This window comes from Maylandia zebra, linkage group LG2 (assembly GCF_041146795.1).
Source record: "Maylandia zebra isolate NMK-2024a linkage group LG2, Mzebra_GT3a, whole genome shotgun sequence".
Classification (NCBI taxonomy): Eukaryota; Metazoa; Chordata; class Actinopteri; order Cichliformes; family Cichlidae; genus Maylandia; species Maylandia zebra.
In genome coordinates, this window is record NC_135168.1 from 37,082,356 (window position 1) to 37,108,324 (window position 25,969).

Here is a 25,969-nt window from a genome sequence, read left to right on the forward strand (position 1 = left end):
GCTCTTCTGCAAGGTGGAAAGCTTCTCTGTGCTCAGCTAAGATCTGAGTTACTGTGATGTGACCATGCGGCTTGCACGGCTATGAAACTGAAACTAGAACCCACCAGCAGCCCATATCACACAGGGTTTTACTAAAGTAAGACACAGAGTGCATGGTCACAAATAGATGTGGTATTTACTGAATCATCTATTTTATAGTGTAAAGGCATGCATCTATACAATATCACAAGTGCATTTTGCAGGTTTCAAAACTCTGAGATAGTATCCAGCTGTTCCCTGGGTGAGAATGCCTTGTTGAGGCCAGATGTCAGAGAGAATATCTAGACTGTTTTGAGCTGATAGAAAGCCATAAGTAGCTCCTCCGCATACAGTGTTGCAACCAACGTATGCAGAAGAGCATCTCTGAACACAGAACGTGCCACTTCTGTCAGTTAAGAACAGGAAACTTGAAGCTATAGGTTGCTCACCAGAATTGGACAACAGAAGACTTGCTTGCTCTGATGAATCTCAAATTTTGCAAACTCAGATGGAAGGGTCAGAATTAGGTTTAAACAACATGAAAATACAAATCCATACTGACATGCATCAATGTTTAAGGCTGCTGCTGGTGGTGGTGGTGGGGTAATGGTGTGAGGGATGTTTCCCTGCACACTGGTCCACTGTGTGCACTTGGTTCCAGCCGAGCATCATTTATCATCATTTTGAAGCGCCTTGAGTCAACTTTTGTTGTGATTTGGCGCTATATAAATAAAATTGAATTGAATTGAATTAAAAACCAAAATCTGCCTGAGCATTGCTGCTGATGTCCATCCCTTTGTGGCCAGAGTGTACCGCTCTTCTGATGGCTGCTTCTAGCAGAATAACACACCATATTAAAAAGCCCAGATCAACCTTTCCTTTTATTGAACCAGTGAGAAAATGTTCCATTCAAAGAATTGACCCTTAGCTTTCTGGTATGTTGAAATTATCCCACTGCACAGACTAGACTGTTATGGGGCTTCATCATCATTAAAGTCACGTAGAAAAAAAATGTCATCTGAAATTATAATTGCACTTCCCAGCTTTTAAACATATTTCTTACTGAGTAATCACCAAAGTTTAAAGACGCCAGTAGGTAGCACAGACTCGTGTAGTCAACAGGCTACCTAATCTCTCTCCCTGTCTTTTCAATTTCGGCTGTGTCCACCACACAGACCCTTCACTGACAAATAAGCAGTCCAATTTTGCCTCTTTCCAAGCAATCTGGCAGTAATTTCCCCGAGGGCCTTTGGTCTCCAGCTGGCTTTCTGCGCAGCAGCCTCACGCAACAGTCTGGATTGGACAACTCCTGTTATGTGGGCCACCACAGGATATGGAGGTAATGTGGCAGTGCTGTCTGCCAATGAAATGAGTTGATGGAGCGGTCCCGGCTCCATTTGCTGTTCATCTTCACTGAAATATGCAACAGCAATATGCTGCCTAACACCAGAGTCCTGTGGAGTCCAGACTAAATTATATCCAACATAAAACGCTCCAGTGCAGAACCACATCTAAATATTTGGAGTTACTAACTCCTACTGAACCATGCCAGTGACTGAAAATGACTCTGTTAATATAAATACAGTATTTGTGCATGAATCAGAACCTTTCCCCCCCCTTCCTTGTACTGCCCATTTCATCATTCCAATCACATCTATGCAACAGACATCTACACTGATCCTGAAAACTAGGAACAAAAATGACTACATCAAATAAATTAGTTTGACCTTCTGCGACGGTTGGATTATCTGTGTACGTCTGTCAATTCTCATAACACTGATGGCCGTCTGAGGCTGTTAGGTGTACTCTGCGTGTGTTTGATGCTCCGCTGATTTAAAATGGGCAGAGCAGTGGCTCACACACCCATGGGAGAGTGAGGCAGAGGATAAGCGTACTTAGGCGGGAAAGGGAAAAATGTGCTTACTGTTGCTCAAAAAGTACGAATTCAGAATTTAAAAAAAAAAAACCCCAACTCAACAGGCTCCTTGTGCTGAATTGGCAGACGATGTGATGCCATGACAAAAGAACAGTTAACTCAGGGAGGATTTGTCTGCATATTGATCTCTGCATCCTCAGCAGTTTCTGCTGACAGCCGCACCTGTGAGTGATTTATGAGATATTTTGTGGATTTCACCAAAATGGTCAAGCTGTTGCCTCCATTTCGCTTAGGTGTTTGTTGTGGCGGCGTACCCTCATTTCCCTCACTAAGAAGCATCATCGATCCTTCACGACAGGGGATATGTGTTCAACACACGTCACAGAGATTTTTTATGTATTAATAAACGTTATCGTTCAGCTAAGCAAGTAAATCGTCTGTGGTACTCCATAAAGCCTGAAGATGCTTTTGTTTGCTTAATAATGAGACCACTGAATAATGACTCAGGGCTGACAGCAATCACTCTGATAGCTACACAACACTATAATTAAATCAAAGTGGATATTTAATCAGGAAAGTCAACTCCCTTCAGCCACCCTCGCACAACCTTCCCAAACTTTTTTATTGAATCAGTTTGTTCCTGAGTCGCTCCTTTTCCCTCTTTTAGTGGATAGTTTAGTAAAAAAAAAATTCAAATGAGGCGGTTTCCCCTTTCTCTCCCAAAACAAATGAAATCTTCTCACTTAAATATTAATGTCTTTGATGAATGTGGTTCAACATTCACCACTATTCATTACAGATCTTTCCCTTCCCAAATCCTCCTAATTCTGACCTCAAAAATGTAAAAAAAAAAAGAAAAAAAAAAGAAAAAGAGACATAATCCTTTGATATAGTTGGATGTATAAAGAACTACATTCAGCAACCAGGAGAATAAGGGGTACCTGCAGAAGAATAAGTGCATCTATCCTGCTGTTTGCTGCCGAAACTGCTTCGAGCAAGAGTAACTCCAATAACCACTCTTAACAACTAAGTTATGCAAAAGAGCATCTATGAATCTATAACACATAAAACCAGATGAGTTGCAGCAGTAGAAGACCACAGCTTGTGTCACTCCTGACAGCTAAAAACAGGAAACTGAACCTACAGATCAAATGTGCTCCCCAAAACTGGACAACAGAAGATTTGAAAAACGCTCCCTGGTCTGATAGTAGGGTCAGAATTTGGCAGCATCACAACATGAAAGCATGAATCCATACTGCCATCAAAGGTTGTGGTGTAATGGTGTGATGGATATTTTTCGCACACTTTGGGCTCTCAGTCCTAGCTGAACATCATTTATATCCCACAGCCTGCCTGAGTACTGTTGCTGACCAGGTCTATCCCTTTGTGACCACAGTGCACCCATCATCTGATGGCTGCTTTTAGCAGGTTAACCATGTCACAAAACTCAAATCATCTCAAACTGGTTTCTTGAACACAACGAGTTCAATGTAGTCGAACGGCCTCCAGTCACTAAATCAATCCAACAGAGCTCATATGGCATGTGGTGGAACAGGAGATTCACATTGACACGTGTCAGTATGGACCAAAATATTAGGGAATCCATGCCAAAAAGAATTAAGGCAACTCTAAATGTAAATGGGGATTTAACCCAGTGCAAGCAATGTGTACCTAATAAAGTGGCCAGTGACTGCATGTGGTGTTTGATCCAAAGTGAAGGGGTTTTTCTTTTCGTCAGTCCTGCTTTCAGGTAGATCTGCAAGCAACTTGCAAACAATATACCCTTTTGGGAGCACCACAATGGGAAAAGCAACAATATAATGACATTAATGGTGGGTGAATTCAATGTAGCTGTTTTAGGTTCAAGGCTTCGCTGTTGTGCACATAGGCTCACTCTTAAACCTTTTATTTCTATTATGACAAGAAAGCTTCTTTGAAAAATTTGACTATTACAGTCTGTCTAACTTTCAGGCACTTATATTAACAGTAAATTGCTGTAATAATAAAACTGCACTAGGACCATTAGTTTTGTTTTTTTATTTCAGCGCACAAAACCTGTTTTGTGACCCACACATGATGTAGATATAAGCAGACTGTTAGGCGACGAGTTCATAAAACAAGCTAAAATTCGCTTCTGTGGTTCTATCCTGCTGGGGAAGACTATTTCAGATTCACCTCATGTTTGAGGATTGTGCAACTGCGCCGGGTAGTTTTCCCCACACTGTTGTCTCAGCCTTGCACAAAGCCAACAAGGCTATGATCGCTCTTTGAAGCATCTCAGCTTGTACAGTATGTATCAGATCTACTTGCCAAGTTAAAGAGGCTCTTGAAGTTGCAGGATCCCGACGTAGTAGTTAAAAAAAACAACAACTAAATAAAGCAGCCTGGCCAAAGGGAGCTCAGGTTTCTCTTCAGCTTCTCTGTGCTGACACAAGTGGAAAAATATACATTCTGGGAGAGTGCGGTGCTGCTCTGCCTTCTCACAGTAAATCCTACATTTAAGCACAATTATGTGGGATGACGAGCTCGTGAAGCAGAGAAAGTTTGAATTCTCTTTAGCAATCAATCTCTAGACCTGAGCTGCTGAAGCTTACTCCATATTTCATCATCTATTAATGCCTGATGGTTGTACAATCACTGAAAATGCACTATGTACATGAAACTGATAAAGAGACAGCTACAACTCAGATAATCATTAGGTCCTATAAAGACATAGACTGATGCAAACTGGATAAATAGCGAGTTATAACGCCAATCCTTCATGTACTCCTGGCAGTAAGTTGAGTATTAAAATCTTAATGAGAAACGAGGATGCAAGACGCAGACTAGGTGAAGCACTGATGTGGAAAATAAGGAAAAGCCAAACTGATTTACTGGTAATACAGTAGCTATGTGTAAATTTCCCTGTTAGCTTTTAACATTTCCTTCTTTTTAGACAGAAAGGACAAAAAGGGTAAAAAGATAATTGTTTATTTTGGTTCTTCCCCACCAGTAGTTTATCCACAATCAGACTGAAAGAAAATATAGACTAAGGTACACGAAATGCAGGGATTTTTTTTAATATATACCACAATTAATTTCATGGAGACAGCATATGTGCATACTTTAAAGACTAATGCCAATATGATGAGCAATGACTTGAAGGAAATAATCCCGTGCTTGGGACTGGGTCGGGCTATTTGGGATTGTAGGGCTAGTGTCTGGGAAACTTGTTAGTGAGCACAAACAAAAACACAAAACCCAATCACTTATCCATAGAACAAAACAATAAGCGATTTCACCCACCACTTTCAATGACAATTCAGTTGTGATGCAGTAATGATCGCTGCTCATTAGAGATAACACTCAAAAACAATCTTTACCTTTACCCACTCACAAAGCTCTGTACGTGTTTAATATCTTGGGATATTTCTATCTATTTATCTATACATATCCCCAGATAATAAACTCTCATACATGTCATTAAAATACAAAAACAAAATTATTAAAGTGCTTTCTACTGACTCAAACACATAATCTCTGAGAGAATGGCATTGATACAGCATGTTTGAGAGTTAAAAATCACTTATTTTCTGATTAGCGGTGTGCATCAGTGCTTAAAGGATAAAGACTAACGGATGTAAGGCATGATTGCTATCAAATGGTTATCTGTGTCATAGGTAACATCACACGTACTTACAGTGGCATTCACACGTAACCAAGTCACTGGTTATTATATGTGAAGCCAACCATCTGTCAATGTCATATATAATTATAATAATAATACACCAGTCAGAGATGTGTACACTAAAGGGATATTCTAACATACCAACTCCACCCTTCTGCTCCATGCTAGACTCTGCTGACCAGAGAGTAGCATTTCTGATTCAACTTGTAAGACGTATTTAACTGAAAATAGTCTATACTGTTTTATACACGATTCGTTTAATGGGGCTCCAAGAGTTCAGGGTTGAGAGGAAAATCCAAAATGATGTGAGTTTAACGGTTAAATTTAATGAAACATATTTTTCAAGATGCATTATGTCTCAACATCAGTGACGAACCCATTTTGAACTTGTGAATGGCTCTGTTCATTAAAGACCAGATAGCATTAGAAAAGAAAAAACAAAAAAATGTCAGGGTAAAAGCTGGTTCATGAGGTCAAGATACTAGTTGGTACTATGGAGGCAAACTTCTCATGTAGTCGTTCCACATCGTCTGGAGAACTAGCATGACGTCCCCAAAACACCGCTTTTCTGTTTTACTAGACACAGTCATCATCTTGCAGCATTTCAGCTGAGTGGGTATAAAAATATAGACATTTGAAACCCTGAATATATGTTCATATGTGATTTTTTTTCTGCCACCGAAGACAATTTACAACTGTCCCGCTCAGTGTACACACTGTCTTTTTTTTTGTTTTTTTTCCAGATTTAACCCCCATCCTAAAACGTGTTCTTGCATTTACTCCTGGGGGCAGGAGGTTTAGACCCAAAACGACACAGAACACAGAACAGCAATTATAATGTTGTTTTCTTCATCAACTGCCTGCATCCATTATTTCTTTGTTAATACACTAAAATTACCTCTGGGTGTGTGTGACACAGATTTACTCGGTAAAGAGGAGTGTGTTTGTGTGCAATGACATTACATCAACATGTCTTTGTGATGCCTGGCTATGTGCTGGCTCTTCTCTGAAGGCCTCCTAAAGCCCTTGGTGCAGTAGTCGCAGCGGTGGGGGTAGTCCTTGGTGTGGATAGAGATGACGTGGCGTTTGAAGCCAGAAGCGTCCGTACTGTTATACTCACAATACTGGCACTGATATACCTTTCTACCACTGTGCGTTTTCATGTGCTTCTTCAGCTCGGCGGGCTGCCGGAAGCCTCGCCGGCAGCGCTTGCACTTAAAGGGTAGGTCCTTCGTATGCAGGGATAGGATATGGCGACTCAGGGTGAAAGTGTCGGGTGCATTGAAGTTACAATGCCGGCACTGGTGCACTTTGTTGCCTTTGTGTGTTTCCGCGTGTTTCTTCAACTCTGAGGGCCTGTGAAAGCCTTTCTCGCACACGTCACACTGATGGGGGAAGTCCTTGGTGTGAACTGAAATAATGTGCCTCTTCAGGTCACTGGAGTTGGTGCTCTTGTGCTCACAGTGCGGGCACTGGTGGGTCTTGTGGCCCTGCACCATCTCTATGTGGCGCTGCAGTTCCCGTGCATCAGCGTAAGCCTGGGGACAGTGGCTGCACTTGAAAGGCAGATCTGCGCCATGCTTGCTCTTGATATGAGTCTTTAAGTTGGACTGGTCTGCACAGCGGAACTCGCAGTGCGGGCAGTGGTAGGGCTTCTCGCCTGTGTGGGTGCGCATGTGTTTCTTCAGCTCCGATGGGTGACGGAAGCCTTTGGCGCACTCAACACACACATGTGCAAAGTTCTTACTGTGCACAGCCAGCAGGTGACGGTTGAGCAGGCCCTGTTCAGCTGTTTCATAATCGCAGTACTTGCAGTGATGCAGTTTGGGCTCCCGATCCTTGACAATGAGCTTGTCTGAGCCCAGTGGGCTAGACTCATGGTAGCGCCGCGCGTACTCTGTATACTCTGGAGATCGCTCATTGTTGTGGCTCAGGAGCTTATGACTCTCTAAGTGGTTGTGAAAGCTGATTTTCTTGTTGGTGGTAAAGTCGCAGTCTGTACACTGATACTTCTTCTTGAGCAGATGGTCCGGGTGGTTCTTCATATGGCATTTGAGGAAGCCCCGCGAGCGAAACTTCTTTCCACAGATGTGGCAAGGGTAGACGGTCAAAGGCATCCCATCTGGTCCAATGATAACAGCTGGACAGAGAAGTTTGAAAAAAGAGAGAGTATGCAACATTGCAATCAACCATTATTATTCTAAGTTTTCCTCGAATGTGAATGATAAAATTATATACATTCAGACTTGGTGACAACACAGATAAAAATTATCAATTTAAGGTATGTATCAGTATCAATATGACATGCTGATCCTACCAGTCTGACACTGCCGTGTTTCGCCTTTCTTCTTCTTCTTCGATTTGGTTTTGAGAGCACGGTTTGCACCCAGTCCCTCACGGATTTGCAAAAATGGTGTAGCTGCTCCATTCTTCACTTGATCAATTGTATTACCTGCACAGGCATTGCAGCACATAACACCCCAATAACAACAGAATGGATGACCTTGCCTTATTTCTACTTTGATACTTTTCAAAACAAACTCTGACTGCTAAGTCGTCTTTTAAACACATTTGCCACACATACTGACCCCAAATCATCTTGCTGAGCATCTCATTTAAACAGTAATGCTGCAGCATAGCATCTTCCTCTTAATAATCTATTTCAGCAGTCATAGAACATGGTTTTATCTCAAACTACTAATTTAGGAAAAATTACCCATCTAACCCTTTCATATAAAGGGCATACCAATGTCTTCATCTTCATCATCATCGCTGTCATCCTCATCATCCTCTTCTTCCTTTGGATGGTTCTTGACTGCCATGTAGACCATTTTGTCACGGCCAACTCCCAGTCTGCCCGATGAAGCTGCTTCCAAATCAGGATGGCCGTTCTGGTAATCATCCTCTGTTATTACCTCTGTCCCACCTTGAAAAAAACAAAACAAAAAAAAACAAACACCAAAAACTCAATGACCCATATGACTTTTAACACAAACATGGCTGGATGTACCGTACTGAAGATCATTTACCCAAATCATCATCTGCTTCAGCTTTAAAGATGTAGACTTTTATGACCTCAGAGCCATCCTCCTCTTTGGAGTCCTTGTCTTCCATTACTTCAGTGCTGATCTCAAGGGGAGTGTCCCCTATGTCCAACTTTTCTCCCACTTCATCCACTTTAAAAAACAAAAAAAAACAAATACCAATGGTTATGCAAAAAATTTAACTTTATAAAAAAATCTTTGCCGTGTTATGTGCCAAGATATCTTACAGGAGATCATCAGGTAATCCTCGGAGCTACTCCTTGCATCATCATCCTCATCTGTCTGTAGGGGAACAGCCTCAGTTGGCAGCTGTTCGTGGATTATGGTCTCGGCATTGGCCTCGGTCACCATCAACCCTTCAGACACAAGCTGGTGGTCCAGTGTGTTGTCCTGGTGTTCAGACAGCAGCTCTGCCACAAACACCTGGTCTGGCATGTCGTCATGATGGTGGTTTGCGTCCTGTATGAGGTCTGAGGTCAGAACATGGTGGTGATGGGCGTCCAGGGCTTCCTCTATTGCAACTTCAGTCCCCAGGATATTTTCAGGCATGATTACACTGTGTTCTGAAGGCACCATGTCTTCAGTGCTGATTTCATGGGCCTCCACACCTTGAGACTGCAGACTTTCCACATCCACCTCCAGCCCTTCGACAACCTCAGCTTCTAGGCCCTCCACCTCCACTTCCTCTTCAAGGCCCTCAACAACATGAGCTTCCAGACCCTCCACATCAACCTCAGTTTCCAGGCTCTCCACCACTTGCGCCTCGAGGCCCTCCACTTCCACTTCTCCCTCTAGGCCCTCCACTTCCACTTCTCCCTCTAGGCCCTCAACAACCTGAGCCTCTAACTCTACCACCTGTGTCTGTAGCCCTTCAACAACTTCTGCCTCCAAGCCTTCTACATCTGCATGTAAGCTCTCCACTACCTCCGTCTCCAGGCCTTGAACAACTTGAGTCTCCAGACCTTCCACCTCAAGTCCGTGCTCCAGGAGGATGCCCTCGTCTGTCATGACATCAGAAAGCAGCATACCCTCTGGCACCGACACCACAATGTGCTCCCCATCAATGTGAGCCAGACCCCCCATGCCTGCAACTGATGATATAAAGAGTTTTTAAAAATCACAATTAAAGCTTGATATTAGTCAAATAATTGTGAAAGAGTGTCATTTTTTGTTAGTATACGATTAAAATTTGCTAATGACAATGTGATGTCACTTTGACTTCCTTATTTAGCTTGACACTCAGGTTTCTTGCGCCTTTTGGGAAATTGGTCTCTAAATATTAGCGAAATGTAGGGCTGGGCCATCATATGTTCACGGTAATACCGGTATAATGTTGGGCAACGATAAGAAAATGAAATATCGCGATACAATGTGGGTAAAACATGCATGCGCAGTAGAGCAGGGCGATATGACCAAAAATATTTATCACGATATACATTTGGAAATTTGCGATAACGATATAACTGACGATACAATTGACACTAGACAAAATACTTTACAACTCCACAACTTTATTAGTGCAAAAAACCCATCAATATATTTTCATTTAAACAAGCAGCTGTTTTATGTGCATTAAAGTTATATAAAATTTTAACAGTGCAAATGCAAATTCCTTGCTGACAGTTTAACCAAAAGGCATTTCCAGTGGAAATTGGCCGACATATCCTCAGCATAACCATGTATAATATCCACAAAACTTAAAAAGAGGTTATACACACACACACACACACACACAATACGGTAATATTATGTTGAAGCACAGTACATATCACTCCGCCAGGCTTCTGACTACGGTAGCTGTAATGCTCCAACAATCCATCAAGCGGTGCGGCTTCGTAGCTTAGCAAAGTCGCACTAAAACATTTGACAGATTTTTGAGCGCCATGTACCACATAAAATCGTTTCGAGGTCAGCAAACACAACCAGAATTCATACATAAGACACACGGGATTATAAGGGGCACTGTTGATTTTCAGAAAAATCAAAGGATTGATTTTAAGTGTGCGGTATTTTCCAAACAACACGGTAATAACGACGGCCCGCTAGCATGCTCTACCAAAAATAGTGCTTTGTTGTGTACCTGACGGATGAAAGCTAAATTCTGGTTCATCCGTTTCATTCAACGATTTGCTTTCGCCGCCATGCTTTTTCCGACGTGTGCGTATAAAAACAAAGGCACTGCGCATGCGCGTTTTACTCATATTCTATCGCGATATTTCATTTTTCTATCGTTGCCCAAAATTATACCGGTATTACCGTGAACGGTATGATATGGCCCAGCCCTAATGCGCAGTGCCTTTGTTTTCATAAGCACATGGCGGAAAAAGCATGGCGGCGACGGAGAATAAGAAGAGCGAAACCGGAGTGTTGAATGAAACGGATGAACCAGAATTGGTTTGCAAAAATGCTGCAATTTCAGTGGTGTGGAACTGGTTTAGCTTTCGTCTGTCAGATACACAACAAAGCACTATTTTTGGTAGAGCATCCTAGCGGGCCGTCGTTATTACCGTGTTTTTTGGAAAATACCGCACACTTAAAATCAATCCTTTGATTTTTCTGAAAATCAACAGTGCCCCTTATAATCCCGTGTGTCTTATGTATGAATTCTGGTTGTGTTTACTGACCTCGAAACGATTTTATGTGGTACACGGCGCTCGAAAATCTGTCAAATGTTTCAGTACGACTTTGCTAAGCTACGAAGCCGCACCGCTTGATGGATTGTTGGAGCATTACGGCTATCGTAGGCAGGAGCCTCGCGGAGTGATATGTAGTGCTTCAACACAATATTACCATATTGTGTGCGTATAACCTCTTTTTAGGTTTTGTGGATATTATACATGGTTATGCTGAGGATATGTCGGCCAATTTCCACTGGAAATGCCTTTTGGTTAACCCTTTAGAGCCGATCGGAGCGGACACGCTCTGTTTTGCGTAACTATTTTTAAATCCCAGTAGCACTGCAACCACGTAAGCTAGCGCAAAAAATTTTTTTGCATATGAAACCGGAGGAGTTGTACTTACATCTTATGCCATCAGCTTGTCCTAGGTCACGGTTTCCTTCCACAAAAACTGCATAAAAAGCGCTTGCAGGAACAAAAACATAATATTCCAGAAACACGCTTTGCCGATCCAATCAGCTGTTCATAACACTTCCTATGTTGGAATAGACGTCAGCGCAAACTTTTGCATTTCCGCCATTACCTGCCCGAAACCGGAAGTGACGTCATTTTTGCGGAACTGTAGTCTTTTTTACCATGAGGGCCTCAGGGCCTGTACTGGTCTTTTTAAAAGTTATCTTTGACTTTATGACTTTCTGTGTCGTTTCTGGGATGCTGAGGACTCATATTGCACTGCTGGAAATAGTTTATTTTGATGCATATGCTGCTTTTTTGCAAATTTGCAGTATAATATTTATTTTTGTTTTTCCTGCAGTGTATAAAAATTGGTGTATTTCAAAAATAAAACTATGAAGACACTCAAAATAAATTTCCTGTGGTGGGAAACTATTTTGTGCAACTTTTTTGTATTTACAGTTTTGAGGGATAAGCCTCTTAAATTTCTCTAACTACAAATATATGTTAAAAAAGCAAAAACGATTTTCAATTTTTTTGTAGTTTATTGCACTTTTTTGCAATTTATGTAATTACTATGCACTTAATCAGAATCAGAATCAGAATACTTTATTCATCCCGAGGGAAATTAGGGGTTACAGCAGGCAGCACGCTAATGGCGCATGCGCACTCACAAAGGAACCTTCTGACCAATACATATTATTAAAATCTGGGCTGTAATGGTTGTATTGATGTATAGCAACTTGAAATGCTCCCAAAAATGGCTCCACAGCATGTAAAAATATAATATAAGCTCTGGCGGACTTGGTTCTATGGTAGGTCTTAAAGGGTTAAACTGTCAGCGAGGAATTAGCATTTGCACTGTTAAATTTTTATATAACTTGCACATAAAAAACAGCTGCTTGTTTAAGTGAAAATACATTGATGGGGATTTTTTTTTTGCACTAATAAAGTTGTGGAGTTGTAAAGTATTTTGTCTCGTGTCAATTATATCGTTATCGCAAATTTCCAAATGTATATTGTGATAAAATATTTTTGGTCATATCGCCCTGCTCCAGCTAAATGCCAAATACAACACGTGTATTAATTTCTCTTGCTAATTTGCCTACCAAAATCTTGCATGATCATAGCATGGGGCATCTTCAGCTCTTGAGTGTGCAGCTCTAACACCCCTCCTCCTTGATCCATGTCTTCACTCCGTAAAAACAGACTGAAAATTGCAGCACAGATTACATTAACCTTTACTTCATATACACTGCTAAAAATAAAACCGAAAGGAAAAAAATGCAGTTAGTATTACATACCTTCACATTTGACGACAGAAAATCTTTACAATAAAACCAACAGGATATCTGATGTGCTTCCTTCCATCAAGATACTGAATTATTCTGACAAAGTAAAAGAAAATACAATTATCACATGAGCTTGGGATTATAACTGAACACCAGCTGTTCATTTTTTGCAGAAATGCACAAATATTTGGCGTTGGGTTCATAAGAAAAGCACTAGTCTCTATTGCAAAATCTACCTCCGTAAGCCTTAAATACAGAACACAAACTTATTTTTAAACCGTGGACAGTCGTTGTTGTTGTTGACCACTGCCTCCCTCTGCTGCCAATTAGGGGTACTACATGCAGCTTCAACCTGAGGACAGATCGCTATATACACCTGGAGCTGGTTGAGCTTGATGGCCGGAGCGCAGCAGAGACAAAAGACTCAGTGTGCAGGGCGGGCGAGCTCGCATGCAGCGGTTCTGATAGCTTTTGGATAAGGACTCCTGCTTAATTTCGTGGGAGGAAATGCACTGTCGTCACATGACGATTTAAAATGAAGCAAATGTATTTACAGCTGTCTGTAGCGGTGTTGTGGCTGCTAGTTTTCACATATTTATCCTTTTGGGGTAAAAAAACAAAACATGCAGTTCCGTTGCACTAATCGTTTCTGAAGTGTTAAGTATCTACACAAAAATCACATATGCTCCCGAGTTTATGGCCGCCACTGAAACTACCACAGTTATGCAATGGCTACCGCCCTCCACCCACCGGAGCTAACTAGCAAGGAAGCTAGGGCTGAGTCTCAAAGCGCCATTTTGTTTTAGCATAAAGGCTAATTCAAGGAGCGCGATAACCAGTCCAATACGTCGATGTAAGCAACGGTTACACATAACGTTATAATGCATATGTAGTCCCAAACGCATACAACAAACCACGATGACCAATGAGATCACTAGTTTTGCAATTCGCTCTGTTTTGTGCGACGACTGCCGTCCGGTCAGCTAGCTAGCCTGCTAAGCTAGGTGGTGCAGCTTGTGCCGCATTATCTTCCATGTTGTTTTTCGAAAAGGCTGAAAGAGGCCCGCTACGTCCAACTGGGCCCATGCGTCTTATTCCACACTCGTTTTTGATCGACTCAGAATAATTTTACCTGATAACGTTGTCTTCTGACTCTATCGGCGTTTCTCCCCCTTCTCGGATTTGTCTGTTATTTTTTTGGTTTATTTTTGACGGTAAGCTAAGTGCGGCCTGCAGTTTTGGATCCCCGGGCACTCTTTGCTAGGCCTCGGCCAATCAGCTTGCTTCCTGACAAGCAGAGGGAGGGCGGGGGGCAGACAATGCGTGGCCTCGTTTACCGCTGATCCCTTACTATTTGCGTCATGCATAAGAGAGCAGAGTTACATTAACGCAGTCATTCTCTTAATCGGGACATGTTTAAAGCGGGCTCAGAGGAGCGAAATTCAAACATTACCACAGTAACAAATAAAATAAACATTTATGTGCTTGTACTGTGTGCGCGCTCAGACTTTGCCTGCGAAGATGAGGCCTGTAGGCCATTTTGTCACAAGGGGTGGGTAGTAGTTGAGCACTCATTTGAGAAGTGGTTGGTCACGCACCCAGGAAATATCCGGGACATGGTAACGGTACTGCCGCTGCTATTGCTTGTGCTGCATAGTGCGACTAATTAGCCTTTCATACAGAACAGACCATGATTTAACATACATGGATTAAATATGACCAGAAGTGCATTTAGAGTTTCAGGGTAGACTTTATTAATCGTTTTCATAACAGCTCCTAATTATTCAGAGGCACTCTTCATGAGGGTGCATAGCTGACTAAGGCAGGAGGCCTTTTGTGCATAAACATTTGTTATTAGTGGGTTTCCCAACAACAGACACTAAAATTGAAATGTAGATATGCAGTAAAAATGCTTTGAAAACTCTTTAACAGTACCTTTACCAACCTAAAATTACTTTTGGAATTAAGGAATTACAGCTCTAATGCACCTTGGCACAACCCATGTTTTTTTTCCTTCTTTATGATAATTCGTAAGGGCAGTGTGGTTTGTAGGAGTTGTGTTGCCGTGTAAGCAAACAGCAAAACACAAATACAACACAAATCTAAAGATAATTTTCACTATGAACCACTCAAACATTCAGAAATCCAAAGATAATTGTAGGGAGACATGAAAGTTTTCTCATATTGCAGGTATAGAATGAAGAGAAGGCATTTGGGCTCAGGGAAAAAAACAAAACCAAGCATGCAATACTCAGCACCTTCATCTAGAGTAAGTCACAGATAATGAACAGACTGGCAAAAATCTTCATTTAAACTGTCTTCATATCAATTACATCAACAGAACAGTAATACACCCCTTAATATTCCAGCAGTTTCTCACAAATACCATAGAAAAATAAGTAAAGTTGACACAAGCATATCTTCTGGAAGCTCAGATTTGGTCCGTATTAACAAGTCGAGTGTGCACATGTCTTCTTGTCTGCCTACACATCCTCTCTTTGTGTGGGTTGACAGTGTTTCATGCGAGGGAAAGAGATTAACTACAAATCCAGTGCAGCCCAGCGCTCCAGTCTGAAATAAGGTGGGGGGGGGGCAGAGGTTGTATGACACATTTGTGAACACAGTGACTGTTTTTCTTTGTATTTAGAGGTAACGGGGAGAAGTCGGGGTGATGTTTGCAGCAGTGAACATCCTTCATTGCCAGGAGACCTCAGTAGCAGCCATCTTTCCAGGACTCATCTGAGATTTTGGCCATGCCCAAAGACCTGTCAATAAAAGAGGAGCTTAGTCTCAATTCACAGAAGAAACCAAGTATCTATAGCATAATGGGAAATACTCATCATCATCTCACCATTCCTTAAATGTGCACTACTACACCGCACTGTTTTTAGTGCTTAGTTTGCACACAGACTGAAAGCATGAGCTGTGTGCAACCACGAGTAGTAGAACACTAACTGCAGTTCACTTTGCAGCTGAGGGATTTCCTGAAATTACACAGAGCTCTTTTAAGAGTGTTTTTTGGAGCACTCACCTCCTCTGAGGCTGTGAAAGTTTACTTCTAGTGGAGGCTGAAGACGCAGCCTGACCTCGTCCTACCCCGGGCCTCCCGGTTCCAACCGAAGCCCTGCCGGGTACGTAGCTTCCTCCATTAGCAGAACCTGGCGACTGGACCCTGCGGCTCCCTCCTGCCTGTTGTCCTTGGACAACAGGTAGGCCTCTGGAAGTCTGACGACCACCTGCCAAAGAGCCCACGGGAGTGACGGCTTTAACTGGAGTCCGCAGGGAGAGAGGAGACTGGCCACTGCTTCGCAGCCGACTGCAAACCATACCTTGAGTGACAGAACAAAATCTCAATCCAGATGACTTCGTTAAGACAATTTCAGTAAATAAAAGCTACTGTAAGGCCATTTGTTGTACACGGGAGTTGTAGACAAGCTTAGGGAAACAGTACTGAATTATCAGAGTAGTGGTGCAGTCATGTAGCAGGTGAATGGAAAGGAAGTTACCTGGGGATGTCAGGGAAGAGGGTGAGGAAAGAATTGTGGAACTGCAAGTATCTGTGACCAATAGTGTATACCCTTTTTCCATTAGTACCTGCTCGGATCGGCTTGACGCAAACCGTATTCCATTACAATTGAGTACCACCTAATGTGCATGGGGTCGTTATAGCAACACGGGCAAACATCCCGTGACATCACTTGTATGCGACACGAGCTCTACAACAAAGTAGCACCTCGAGGCGATGCTATACCTGCTGCTTAGTCTGTGGCTTTTCGTCAGACTCATGGACCGCAGTGTCGTTTCTTTGTAGCGATTTTCCTCATTGACGGGTTTTGAAAAGGAAACTTCATGAAAAGTTTCCTTTTTATGATGTAGACCCTCCCATGACTCTTTAAGTGATGCCGCTGATTAGCCAATCAGTGACGTGCAATCTGCTGAGGTCACATTTGGATGTGACCTCGTAGATCGCTTGGAACCCCAGCCAAGTAGGTACTAAAAAAGTACCAAGCATCCAGTGAAAACCTATAGATGATGGCTTGCATGGTACTGTCAGAGTTAGACTGATAAATAATAGAATATATGAATTCCTAAATAAAAACAGGCCCTGTGCTGCAACATTGCTCATGATCTTCAAAGACATATATGTTGGTCAAACTCTTCCTGTGATCATGCAGAGGTGAAGATCAGGTTAAATTGTAGGATTAAAGTGACACCACAAAGAGTTATCTCTAGGGAAATGTAGGACAAAGTATGTTAAGGAGTGGTGGGGACCAGGTGAGGAGGGGTTACCTGTGGAGGGGGAGTGAGTCAGGGGAGACATGCGGTTGCCAGAGCTCTGGAGGTTAGCCTCCATGCTGCGGCTGGTTCTGACTGCCTCCAGGGAACGTAGGCTGGTGCGGGGAGCCAGATTAGGCATGCTGTGCCTCAACTCCTCTGGAAACACACACACACACACACACACACACACACACACACACACACACACACACACACACACACACACACACACACACACACACACACACACACAACAGAAGAATCTCCATGGCTGTCCCTTATCTAGAGTAAAACTGCTTAAGTATCACTGGTTATAGCCTACCCTCACTCTTTGCAAATTTAAGCAGCTCTGCACTGGGGCCCTGGAGAGACCGCCTGGGTCCTTTTGTGCGTGGGGCCCTGAGATGGCTGCTGTATTCCTGACCGTGGTTAGAAGTCGAGGGAGAGAGGCACCGTGGTGAGCCTAATGGCGAAGGGGTGAAACGATGCCGTCGCTGGGGCATGGAGAAGTCATCCTCTTCATCTTCCAGGCTGTAAGTGTCAAACTCCTGGTCGCTGTACGTACCGCCCCGGCGCAAGGACTGCAGAGACGCTGTGGAGCTGCGGCGCGATGCAGATGCTGAGCTAGAAGCACAATCCTGCCTCAGACCTGGAGCCGGAAATACCAGGTCAAAATGAAACAACTTAAAAGTCAAGCAAAACTCAGTTTTGCAGATGAGACTCTGACGTCTATAAATGCAAATAATCAGCTGATGCCACTCAAAATGCTATAACCTTTCTACACTCACTCTCTTCCTGTAAACGAGCCATGATCTGGACGTCTGTGAGATCCTGCAGCTTGTATCCCATTGAGATGGAGTCATCTGATGTGCTGAGCTCGCTGTCTATGGAGGACTGGGAACTCAGGGCTGAGGGCATGCTTGTGGCGCCTTTAAACAAAGCAGAATACCTGTTAGAGTAAGCTGAATTACACCGATATAGACAGAATATAGACAGAATACTGACCACAGCCAAAACCTACTACTTCCTTATGACTCATTAATACAGCACAATATTTAAATTCTTATGCATACTGATAGTGGCAACTTTAAACATGACATTAGCTGATCAGCATAAAATCAGGCTGATAAAAATGGAGCTTTGTGAGGTATAACTCAACAGACCCAGGCTAATGCATGCAGTACTACCTTTCATCAAGATCACAAAGTAAATATGCAATTTATCTAAGTGGGCCCACAATTTTAGAATTAACAGTCTGACATTAGTTTGTCTCCCCACAGCCTGTTCTACAGCACTGGTCTATAAAGCCCAGTCTGCTGATGATGCCCTGGGAAGCTGTAGCCAAAGTTCAGCCTGACACATGCCTGATGAATGCGAGGCGACATCACCCAGCAGCATTTGGTTATGTAAAAAGTCTGGCATTAGATAGAATCACCACACATACTCCAAGCACTTTCAAGTTCACGCAAAGATTTGTTATTAAAGGAGTTTCCACAGCAACACTGACATTGCTGGGCTGAAAAAACTGTGAGAAATGATGTGCAAAGCAACTATTACAACTGCAATCACATGTTCAAGGAACAAAATTATGCATACCATACATATTACATATGTTAACACTGTCATTGTGTGTCTGTGTGTGTGCGTGCCCCATCCGGGAGCACAAACAACATACACTTTACATAATTACTAACCATATTCCAAAAGACACCAGTGTTATCTGCAGGGCACACCTTAGTTTTACCTTATTTGAGGCTCAGATCAACTTGATTTAATTTAATAAGAGAAGTTAATATACTTAAGATAAGGAATTAATACCATTAAATAACCAAAGTGACTGCTGCACACAAATGTGTGGACAAATGCCCATCGACTGTTTCTGACCGTATTTGCAAATTTTATCCATAACAGTTATTAAATGAAATAAACATTTACAGAAACCTTTGAAGAATGGTTTGCAGCGATGTAAAGTATATGTAAAATAGCTCAAACATGCAAAAATGCTAAAGCAGTCCTTAAAATTAACCAGTCAGACCACTGTGAGACCCACATCCTTACAGTAACTGATGTTATTCTCACTGTTGTGTTGTAGGGAAAATGAGAAGCGCTGTGTGTTAATGTCATGCCATACCTGAACTGCCACAGGTTAGTAGGGATTTGTTAGTTGATTTGTGGTACCCAGGAGAGATCAGGCCTGAGCCCGCCGAGCCCGCCTCTGATGGACTGCTGTACATGTTCCTCCATCGAGATGCTGCGGGCGACAGGACAGGAGATATCACATGTTCTCAGGAAGGAAAATACACCAGTACTTATTGTATACACAATGTGACACTATCAAGTTACTTGTAAAATGTCTTCAGAAAAAGCTCTCACAATAGTTAAAATTTCTCAATTAAATTCTTGTTTTGTTTGTTTGTTTTTTCTTAAAAACTTGATTCATGCACCTCGCATGCTAAATGACTTGTTCTGAAGCTTGAATGATCCAGGTGGATACGTGGCCTGGTGCTGGCATTTAAAAACACGAGCTGTTCCGGGAGGAAGGTAATCCAATCCCACCCATGACTTCATGTAGTCATTCAGCCTTGGTGTGAATAGCTTTGCTGTTCAGGTTTTGCAGCATGTAAGATGAGGGAGCTGCTCGCAGGTTTAATAATGAATGGGGTGTTTCGGATCAGATGCAAACTTCTATCCACACTGAAAGACGTAGTAAGATTCACGGCAAGTGTTTAGGCTTTGTTATACAGCCCTGTGCACAGCAGGGGTAAGCAGTAAGTAAAGCTGGGGTGCTAAATGTGCTGAATGACGTGGCTGAACCTTGGTTTAGGCCTAGAATTTCTAATGCTTAATTTATTCTACCACCGTTCACAGTTGTGTCCGTCTGCTTTGGTATTTGCCTACACACTGTTCTCGTGTAGTCTACCAAAACCCCAAATGCACATTGCTCGACGTGGATGACGGTCAAACGTCAATTGGTTAACAAGTGAGCCAGAACATGATAGTGAAGTTCACCAGGAATGGGAGAAGTGTGGAGAAAAGAGTAAGAAAAGTACAGACAGTGACTGCAGTGAAACTCTTTCACTTCAGCTGTCTGCATGTTAAAACTTTGCTCTTCTCCATAGATGGCTGGTGAACTAACAACAGCATAAGCAAGTATTGCCCACGGACCGGTTGTACCACATATTATTGACACAGCACCCATCTACCAAACTGCAGGTAGATTGGCAGGCCGAAGCTGCCTACGTGCTGCTGAACCATAATCTAACCATACGGCAGGGATACAAATCAAAGACCATCAGATACTAATTTTATTGAATAGGCAAAGCTCTTTTGCTTAAAGTGTTCAACAGCGTGAAAGATTGGTAATCTAAGCATTGGCACCTGAGGGTGAATAGAGCGCTGCAGAATAAGGAAAGACCTTCTGTGGTTAGCAGAGGCTTTAGACATTTTCACATTTTGTTCTAAACATAAATATGTGAATAAATATCCCACTCCTAAATTTTCAAGCCTTAATTTGTCCAGAACAAGATGCCTGCTCACAAATGGCTAACTAAGACTACAGAAATTGTGGAAGACATTAAAAGTAATCCCACTGAACACAGTTCAGCACTGGTGATGGTAAAGTGGTTGTTGTTGTTGTTTTTTATAGCCTAACATTAGTGTTTTACTTTTGGTGACTGCGTTCCCACAGGCTCTATTTTCTGCACAACACTTTAAGCCATGGAAAAAGGGAGAAGCTAACTTCCGGATCGGCCCTACAAAAATGCATCATCCATGCAGCACTCTTAAGAAAAAACAAAACAAAAAACAAAGTAGACTTTCTTCAGTTATAGTAAACTATCCTAATTGCATACTCTGGTCCAAGCGACTGATCAGAGTCCGGCAAGCCATCTCGGTCTCGGGGCTGCGATGGTCAAGGACCTGCCGACACCACTTCAGTGGAGAGTCTGGCCCTGGATCTGCTACCTGCTTTTTAGGAGACACATATAACCTGTAGAGAAGCAGCACACAAGAGAAAAACATATCACTAAATGTGGGAAATGAAGAGTAGTGAGAATAAAGAAGTCAGTCTAATCCTTCTCATATTGATCATGCTTTCATGCTGCAGTATTTGCCAGGATTTGAGAAGCAGAACATTTAAATAGGAGCAAGCTGGACATTAGTGTGAACTGCTGCTGTGTGAGCTATGCAAGGTAAGAGTGGATGTGAAAGCCATGTAAAACAGAATGGTTTTTTTCTCCTCAGATTGCACATGATATGCTAACGCCCAGCCACCCAGTGTTTTCCCCAACAGAAGGACAGTATCCTGCAGCAAAGATCCCACATCAAACAACCAGGCTGTTACTGTGTTTGACTTCAATGATGTAATCAAAGCAAACAGTGAGTGGGAAATCATCTTAAGCAGGTACTTGTGAACATCTTTATCACAGCTTAAGCCGGAACCAACCTTGAATTTACATTTGCCTCATTTCCTTTTGGTTAAATGCAAAATTCACATCCAAAGACGCCTAAAACACGGAGTCAAACTCAGATTAGCAGCTGAGCACAGATGTGGATGGAACGGTTTTGTGGCTTTTAGTCCCGCTATCATTTTGAGCTACATTCTACAGCATGAAAAACACATGAGAAATATCCACTGAGGACAAAAGTGTCAGCCAAAAATGAGTTTTATGCAGCTGCAGTGTCAGACGCTTCCTCCGCAATGTGTCCAACGTTGCCTTAGTGAGAGCAAACAGCCATTTAGTCACCACAAGCTTTGAAGTGGCTGATCACATGGGCTGATGCTTTGAGTCGGATACACAAAAGGGCCCAAACTGACTGGTTCTGGACCAATCAGCTACAAATCATCTTCCCATTTGGGCAAACACAAAAGGACCCCATTTCCCCACTGGAATGAGCGACAATGCAGGAAGCAATATTCAGGTCACACGTCCTGCACAGAGAGCACGGCTTCTCTGCGCAGGGAGAGGAGGGGAGGGTGGTTCTTAGTAGAAGCACAAACCCGCTGTTTGATGCAGAACAATGTTGTTTGCTTTTGATCCATTCACAGTGCGGTTTTGCTCACAGTGTTGCTATTGCCATTTATGCAGGACACTGCCAACAGCTGCCGTAACACAATGTTGGCACTGAGGAGTCTCTTACACTTTTAAACCAATCCTGTAATAACTGTAAATAAACCCCAAAGTGATATTATAACAAAACATATTCAGCTGTGTCATATTTATGCTTTCACAGTCGAGAGCAGCAACAGCCTTTGTCACTGCTCCACTGTGTTAGCGTGACAAGTGCAAGTTAGGAGCACTGAAGCCAAGGCCCCTGAGTTTTATGAGTCTGAACTAGTTTTTTTTAAAACAAGTAAACAAACATGCCAGAAAGAAATTACCCAACTTGGTGAGTTCAAATGTTGTCCCAAGAATATGGTTTTCTTTTACTAATCTTTTCACAAAGTAATGGTTCAAAACAATAAATATAAAAGTACTGCAGTAGCTGCCTTCTGTTTTGGCCCCCTGTTCTGGTGTGATTACACAGGGTGGAAGGGGGGGGGGGGGGCTCAAATCACATGCTGTGCAATCCCAACCAAAGTAGTTCAGCCACGCGGACCCACTCAGCCCGGAGCAGATCAGATTATGCTGCTGTTTAGGATTACTTAATGTTTTGGCTATGATAACCCCACAAAGCACATATGGTATGGCTAATTATGTAAAACTGAAAATAAGTCATGAGTGGTCTGGCTGTTAAATCCCCAGATCCTCAGTTGCTAAAGTGAACACAATATGCTACCTGTTTAGGACAATACTGTGAGACAGAATGAACACTCATGTCTAGACTGATCTCCTGCATAGCCCCATATTAATGTTATTTTTAGGTAATTGCTATCAGCCAATTAAACAAAACAAGTAAAGGTCACACTGGTTCAAAACAGATCAGGCTTTAAAAAGGCTGAATATTAATTACATCCAGATATATCCTTTTTATTCTGACTGGGTTAAGTCAAATTAGTGGTCTCTTTTTTAATAAACAGGATAGTCTTTCACCTGATACAAGACCCTTTTTATTTATGCTTGAGTCAGACAGCTAGAACTAAAAAAAGAACATCCTTTGTGTTTGACTAAGCTGTCAAACAGGTAGCAGACATGTCACTCGAGTCTGAGGACTCAAGGTTAAATCTGAGACAGAAGAAACAACTCCCCACTGACTCTGCTTTCTTTTACTTTCTCCTAATTGCGCTTGAATATTTTATGCCTTGTCGAAATGCTAAGAATCTGTATACTTTCTCTCCTGCTTACAAAAAGATAATCAGAGTAGGTGTCGACTTCTTATCCCACTTTGTTTGTGTGGGATAAGAAATAACCACAGTTTCTGCATCAACTCAGAATAGAGTCTAATTTTAAACCCAAACAGCCTCATGCTACACAGTCACTGCCCTGTGGGGGAGTATCACACTGAAGAATTCAGAGGTTAAAATGAAAAGGCACAAATGACTCATGTGGCTAAAGGGGCTCCTCTACCTATAGACTGAAACTTTAAATGTGACTTCAGAGCTCAGCTTCCCCTGGAGGTAACTCTTCGCAGCTGCTGCTGTACGAACATCACTTTTTATCCCCATCTCTGCTGCACATGTTTAGCCACACAGTTAAAGCCACAAATAGATGCCGGCTGTACCCAAACAAGTGGGATCAAAGCACACCCAGAGAAAGCATTGCCGATAATGAGACGTACCAGCTCTCCTCGTCCTCTATGTCTGCACACTCATCATCCAAATCTAGGACATCCACTTCATCCAGTGCAGTTTGGTCCACCCCTGAGTCGCTCTCTGCAAGTGTCTCTGACTCATAACTTTCCTGAGACGGGCTCTCCGGCGTCTGGCTCTGGCCCTGAGACTGTGCTGCTCCGTTGCTGCTGGTCAACTTTAGGAAGCCGCCACACAGCCCCCGATCCTCCTCTTCCTCATCATCCTCTTCCTCCAGCCTGCTAGCCACAGGCAAGGGGGACATCTCCTCTCCACTGCTGCTGTCCTGAGGAGGTGACAGCATCAAGTCCCTGCTGTCCAGCTGGCTGCTGCTGTGCTCCAATCTGAGGTGGGAGTTTGTCACCTCTTCACAAGCCAGCCTCTTGTTGATGTTGACAGCAGCTGTGAGGTTACTGTTTGCTCCTCTGTGGATGACGGTCTTGCTTCCCCTGTTGCGCAGGGTCTCATTCTGAACCTCCAACCTGCGCACAAGCTCCTGCAGCTTTCGGACCTCCTCCAGCTCCACCCCTGCCAGGTCTTGACCTCCCTCTCCTGCCACCTCGCACCCCAGCTCGGAGTTTTCCGTGAGGCCAGTCGGACTACCATTGTCAGGCTGAGGCACCACGCTGGCACTGTCCGGGACCACCATACTGCTGCTCTGATAGGAGAAACATTCAGTTAACATTGTGCCAATAAAAACTCTAAATGACTACAGCCATTAAACTAGGACCTGGTGGCTCCTGAGCAACACAACAGCAGTTCAATAGCGTAAAAGTGACCCAAACACATATGTTAGCGTTCTCTGACTACTTCACAAAGCTTTCAGTACTCGGAAGCACGCTAGTTCCCTGTCGCTTCTCACTTTATTTATGTGTACATGTATGTATACACTACGAGTGCATCCTTGCAACTGCGGCTCCGTCGCACCTCTTATATCTCTTCAAACGTTAACATTTGAACTCCCTTGGTTACTGTTAGCCAGCTAGCACGCTATCAACAAAACAAACGTACCGGTGACTGAGCCGTGTTGTCCCCTGCGAGCAGATGACTGAGCTTGCCCGCCACTCACAGCTCAAAATCCCCCGTGGACCAGCACGAGCGCATGAATGAAGAAGCTAATTACATCCAGGTGAAACGCTCTACTGCGTGATTATAGTGATTGTCGAGACGGTGCAATAACCCTCTGGAGTTATCTTACGGGGGCGAGCTAGTCCATGGTCTCTTACTGCTAGTGTATCACCGCTAGCGTTTACCACATCGCTCCCGCTAACTAGCTTGATTGTGGACTTTAGTTAGCTCAGTGAGGAGACCTGCAGCAGCGGTCGCTCCTCCCTCTACTGGTTTTCCTGTTGTTTTAAGCGCCTCCCCGAGGGAGGACATGGTACTGCAACAACCTCATATTATTATATATTGTAACCACTGGGTGTCACTGTTTACACAATGCTGCATTCAATAACCGTACTTAAACGTCTGTTATGCAGTCTATGGGTGCCTTACAGCACGTTATACCAAGAAAAAAAGCATAAAGTGAATAACTGTCGACTCCCACTGCTGTTGTTATCGAATATTTTATCTACGTAGACAAAAATACAGTTTAAGGATAGAAACAGAAAATGGAGCAATACATGTTTTAATTAAGAAAAGCATGCACAAGTATAATGTACTCACAAAAAATTTAAACCTTTAATTTTTTTAAGTTCTACTTAAACTATATGATCTATGTAGTATACACCTCTTATCAGTCCCTTATTTTCGGCTGAATTATTCCAGTATCTTTGCATTTCGCGCCATAGTGATGGGATTTCTGGCTCTTTTTAGAGAACCGGCTCTTTCGGCTCGACTCACTAAAAAGAGTCGGCTCTTTCGGCTCCGAACCGGCTCTTCAGGTTGTTTTGTTGCTTTAATTAATTTATTATTAACAATAATATAAAATTATGCACAAAAGGAATTATTAATGTAAAAAAAAGTGGTTTTATTTATATATGTTTATATATAA

The 25,969-nt window shown here is 42.7% G+C and overlaps 2 protein-coding genes across 4 annotated transcripts; both read right to left on the reverse strand.

The window, feature by feature from the left end:
- Positions 1-4,848: 4,848 nt before the first annotated feature.
- znf711 (zinc finger protein 711) lies at positions 4,849-14,276 on the reverse strand. Its single transcript, XM_004540981.4, has 8 exons — positions 14,101-14,276; positions 12,981-13,064; positions 12,786-12,886; positions 8,833-9,696; positions 8,591-8,737; positions 8,308-8,487; positions 7,879-8,013; positions 4,849-7,701 (listed from the first exon to the last, which is right to left on the reverse strand). The coding sequence occupies exons 3-8, from the start codon at positions 12,862-12,864 to the stop codon at positions 6,521-6,523; spliced, it is 2,586 nt and encodes an 861-aa protein (XP_004541038.2). The 5' UTR covers positions 12,865-12,886; positions 12,981-13,064; positions 14,101-14,276; the 3' UTR covers positions 4,849-6,520.
- A 422-nt stretch (positions 14,277-14,698) lies between these two features.
- On the reverse strand, positions 14,699-25,326 carry zgc:66447 (SLAIN motif-containing protein-like). Of its 3 annotated transcripts, none has more exons than XM_004540980.5 (9): positions 24,985-25,324; positions 23,964-24,626; positions 21,098-21,234; positions 19,378-19,497; positions 18,035-18,175; positions 17,569-17,895; positions 17,259-17,402; positions 16,000-16,297; positions 14,699-15,733 (listed from the first exon to the last, which is right to left on the reverse strand). In XM_004540980.5, exons 2-9 carry the CDS (start codon positions 24,620-24,622, stop codon positions 15,679-15,681), a joined length of 1,881 nt encoding a protein of 626 aa, XP_004541037.1. In that variant the 5' UTR covers positions 24,623-24,626; positions 24,985-25,324; the 3' UTR covers positions 14,699-15,678. The 3 variants fall into 3 exon arrangements, with proteins under 3 accessions (XP_004541037.1, XP_004541036.1, XP_012771547.1); XM_004540979.5 differs by having other exon boundaries at positions 23,964-24,631; XM_012916093.5 differs by lacking the exon at positions 17,259-17,402 and having other exon boundaries at positions 23,964-24,631; positions 24,985-25,326.
- Between the last annotated feature and the right edge of the window lie 643 nt (positions 25,327-25,969).

Excerpts from the sequence above, each read along its gene's own strand:
- znf711 (XM_004540981.4), bottom strand. The coding sequence starts at position 12,864 with ATGGATCAAGGAGGAGGGGTGTTAGAGCTGCACACTCAAGAGCTGAAG. Across the intron at positions 8,014-8,307 it reads TGATGAAGATGAAGACATTG|GTAATACAATTGATCAAGTG; the intron begins GTATGCCCTTTA and ends ATGCCTGTGCAG. Across the intron at positions 7,702-7,878 it reads AACACGGCAGTGTCAGACTG|CTGTTATCATTGGACCAGAT; the intron begins GTAGGATCAGCA and ends TTCTCTGTCCAG.
- zgc:66447 (XM_004540980.5), bottom strand. The coding sequence starts at position 24,622 with ATGGTGGTCCCGGACAGTGCCAGCGTGGTGCCTCAGCCTGACAATGGT. Across the intron at positions 21,235-23,963 it reads ATAGAGGACGAGGAGAGCTG|GTTATATGTGTCTCCTAAAA; the intron begins GTACGTCTCATT and ends GCTTCTCTACAG. Across the intron at positions 17,403-17,568 it reads TAAATTTGCAAAGAGTGAGG|AGGAGTTGAGGCACAGCATG; the intron begins GTAGGCTATAAC and ends GTGTGTTTCCAG.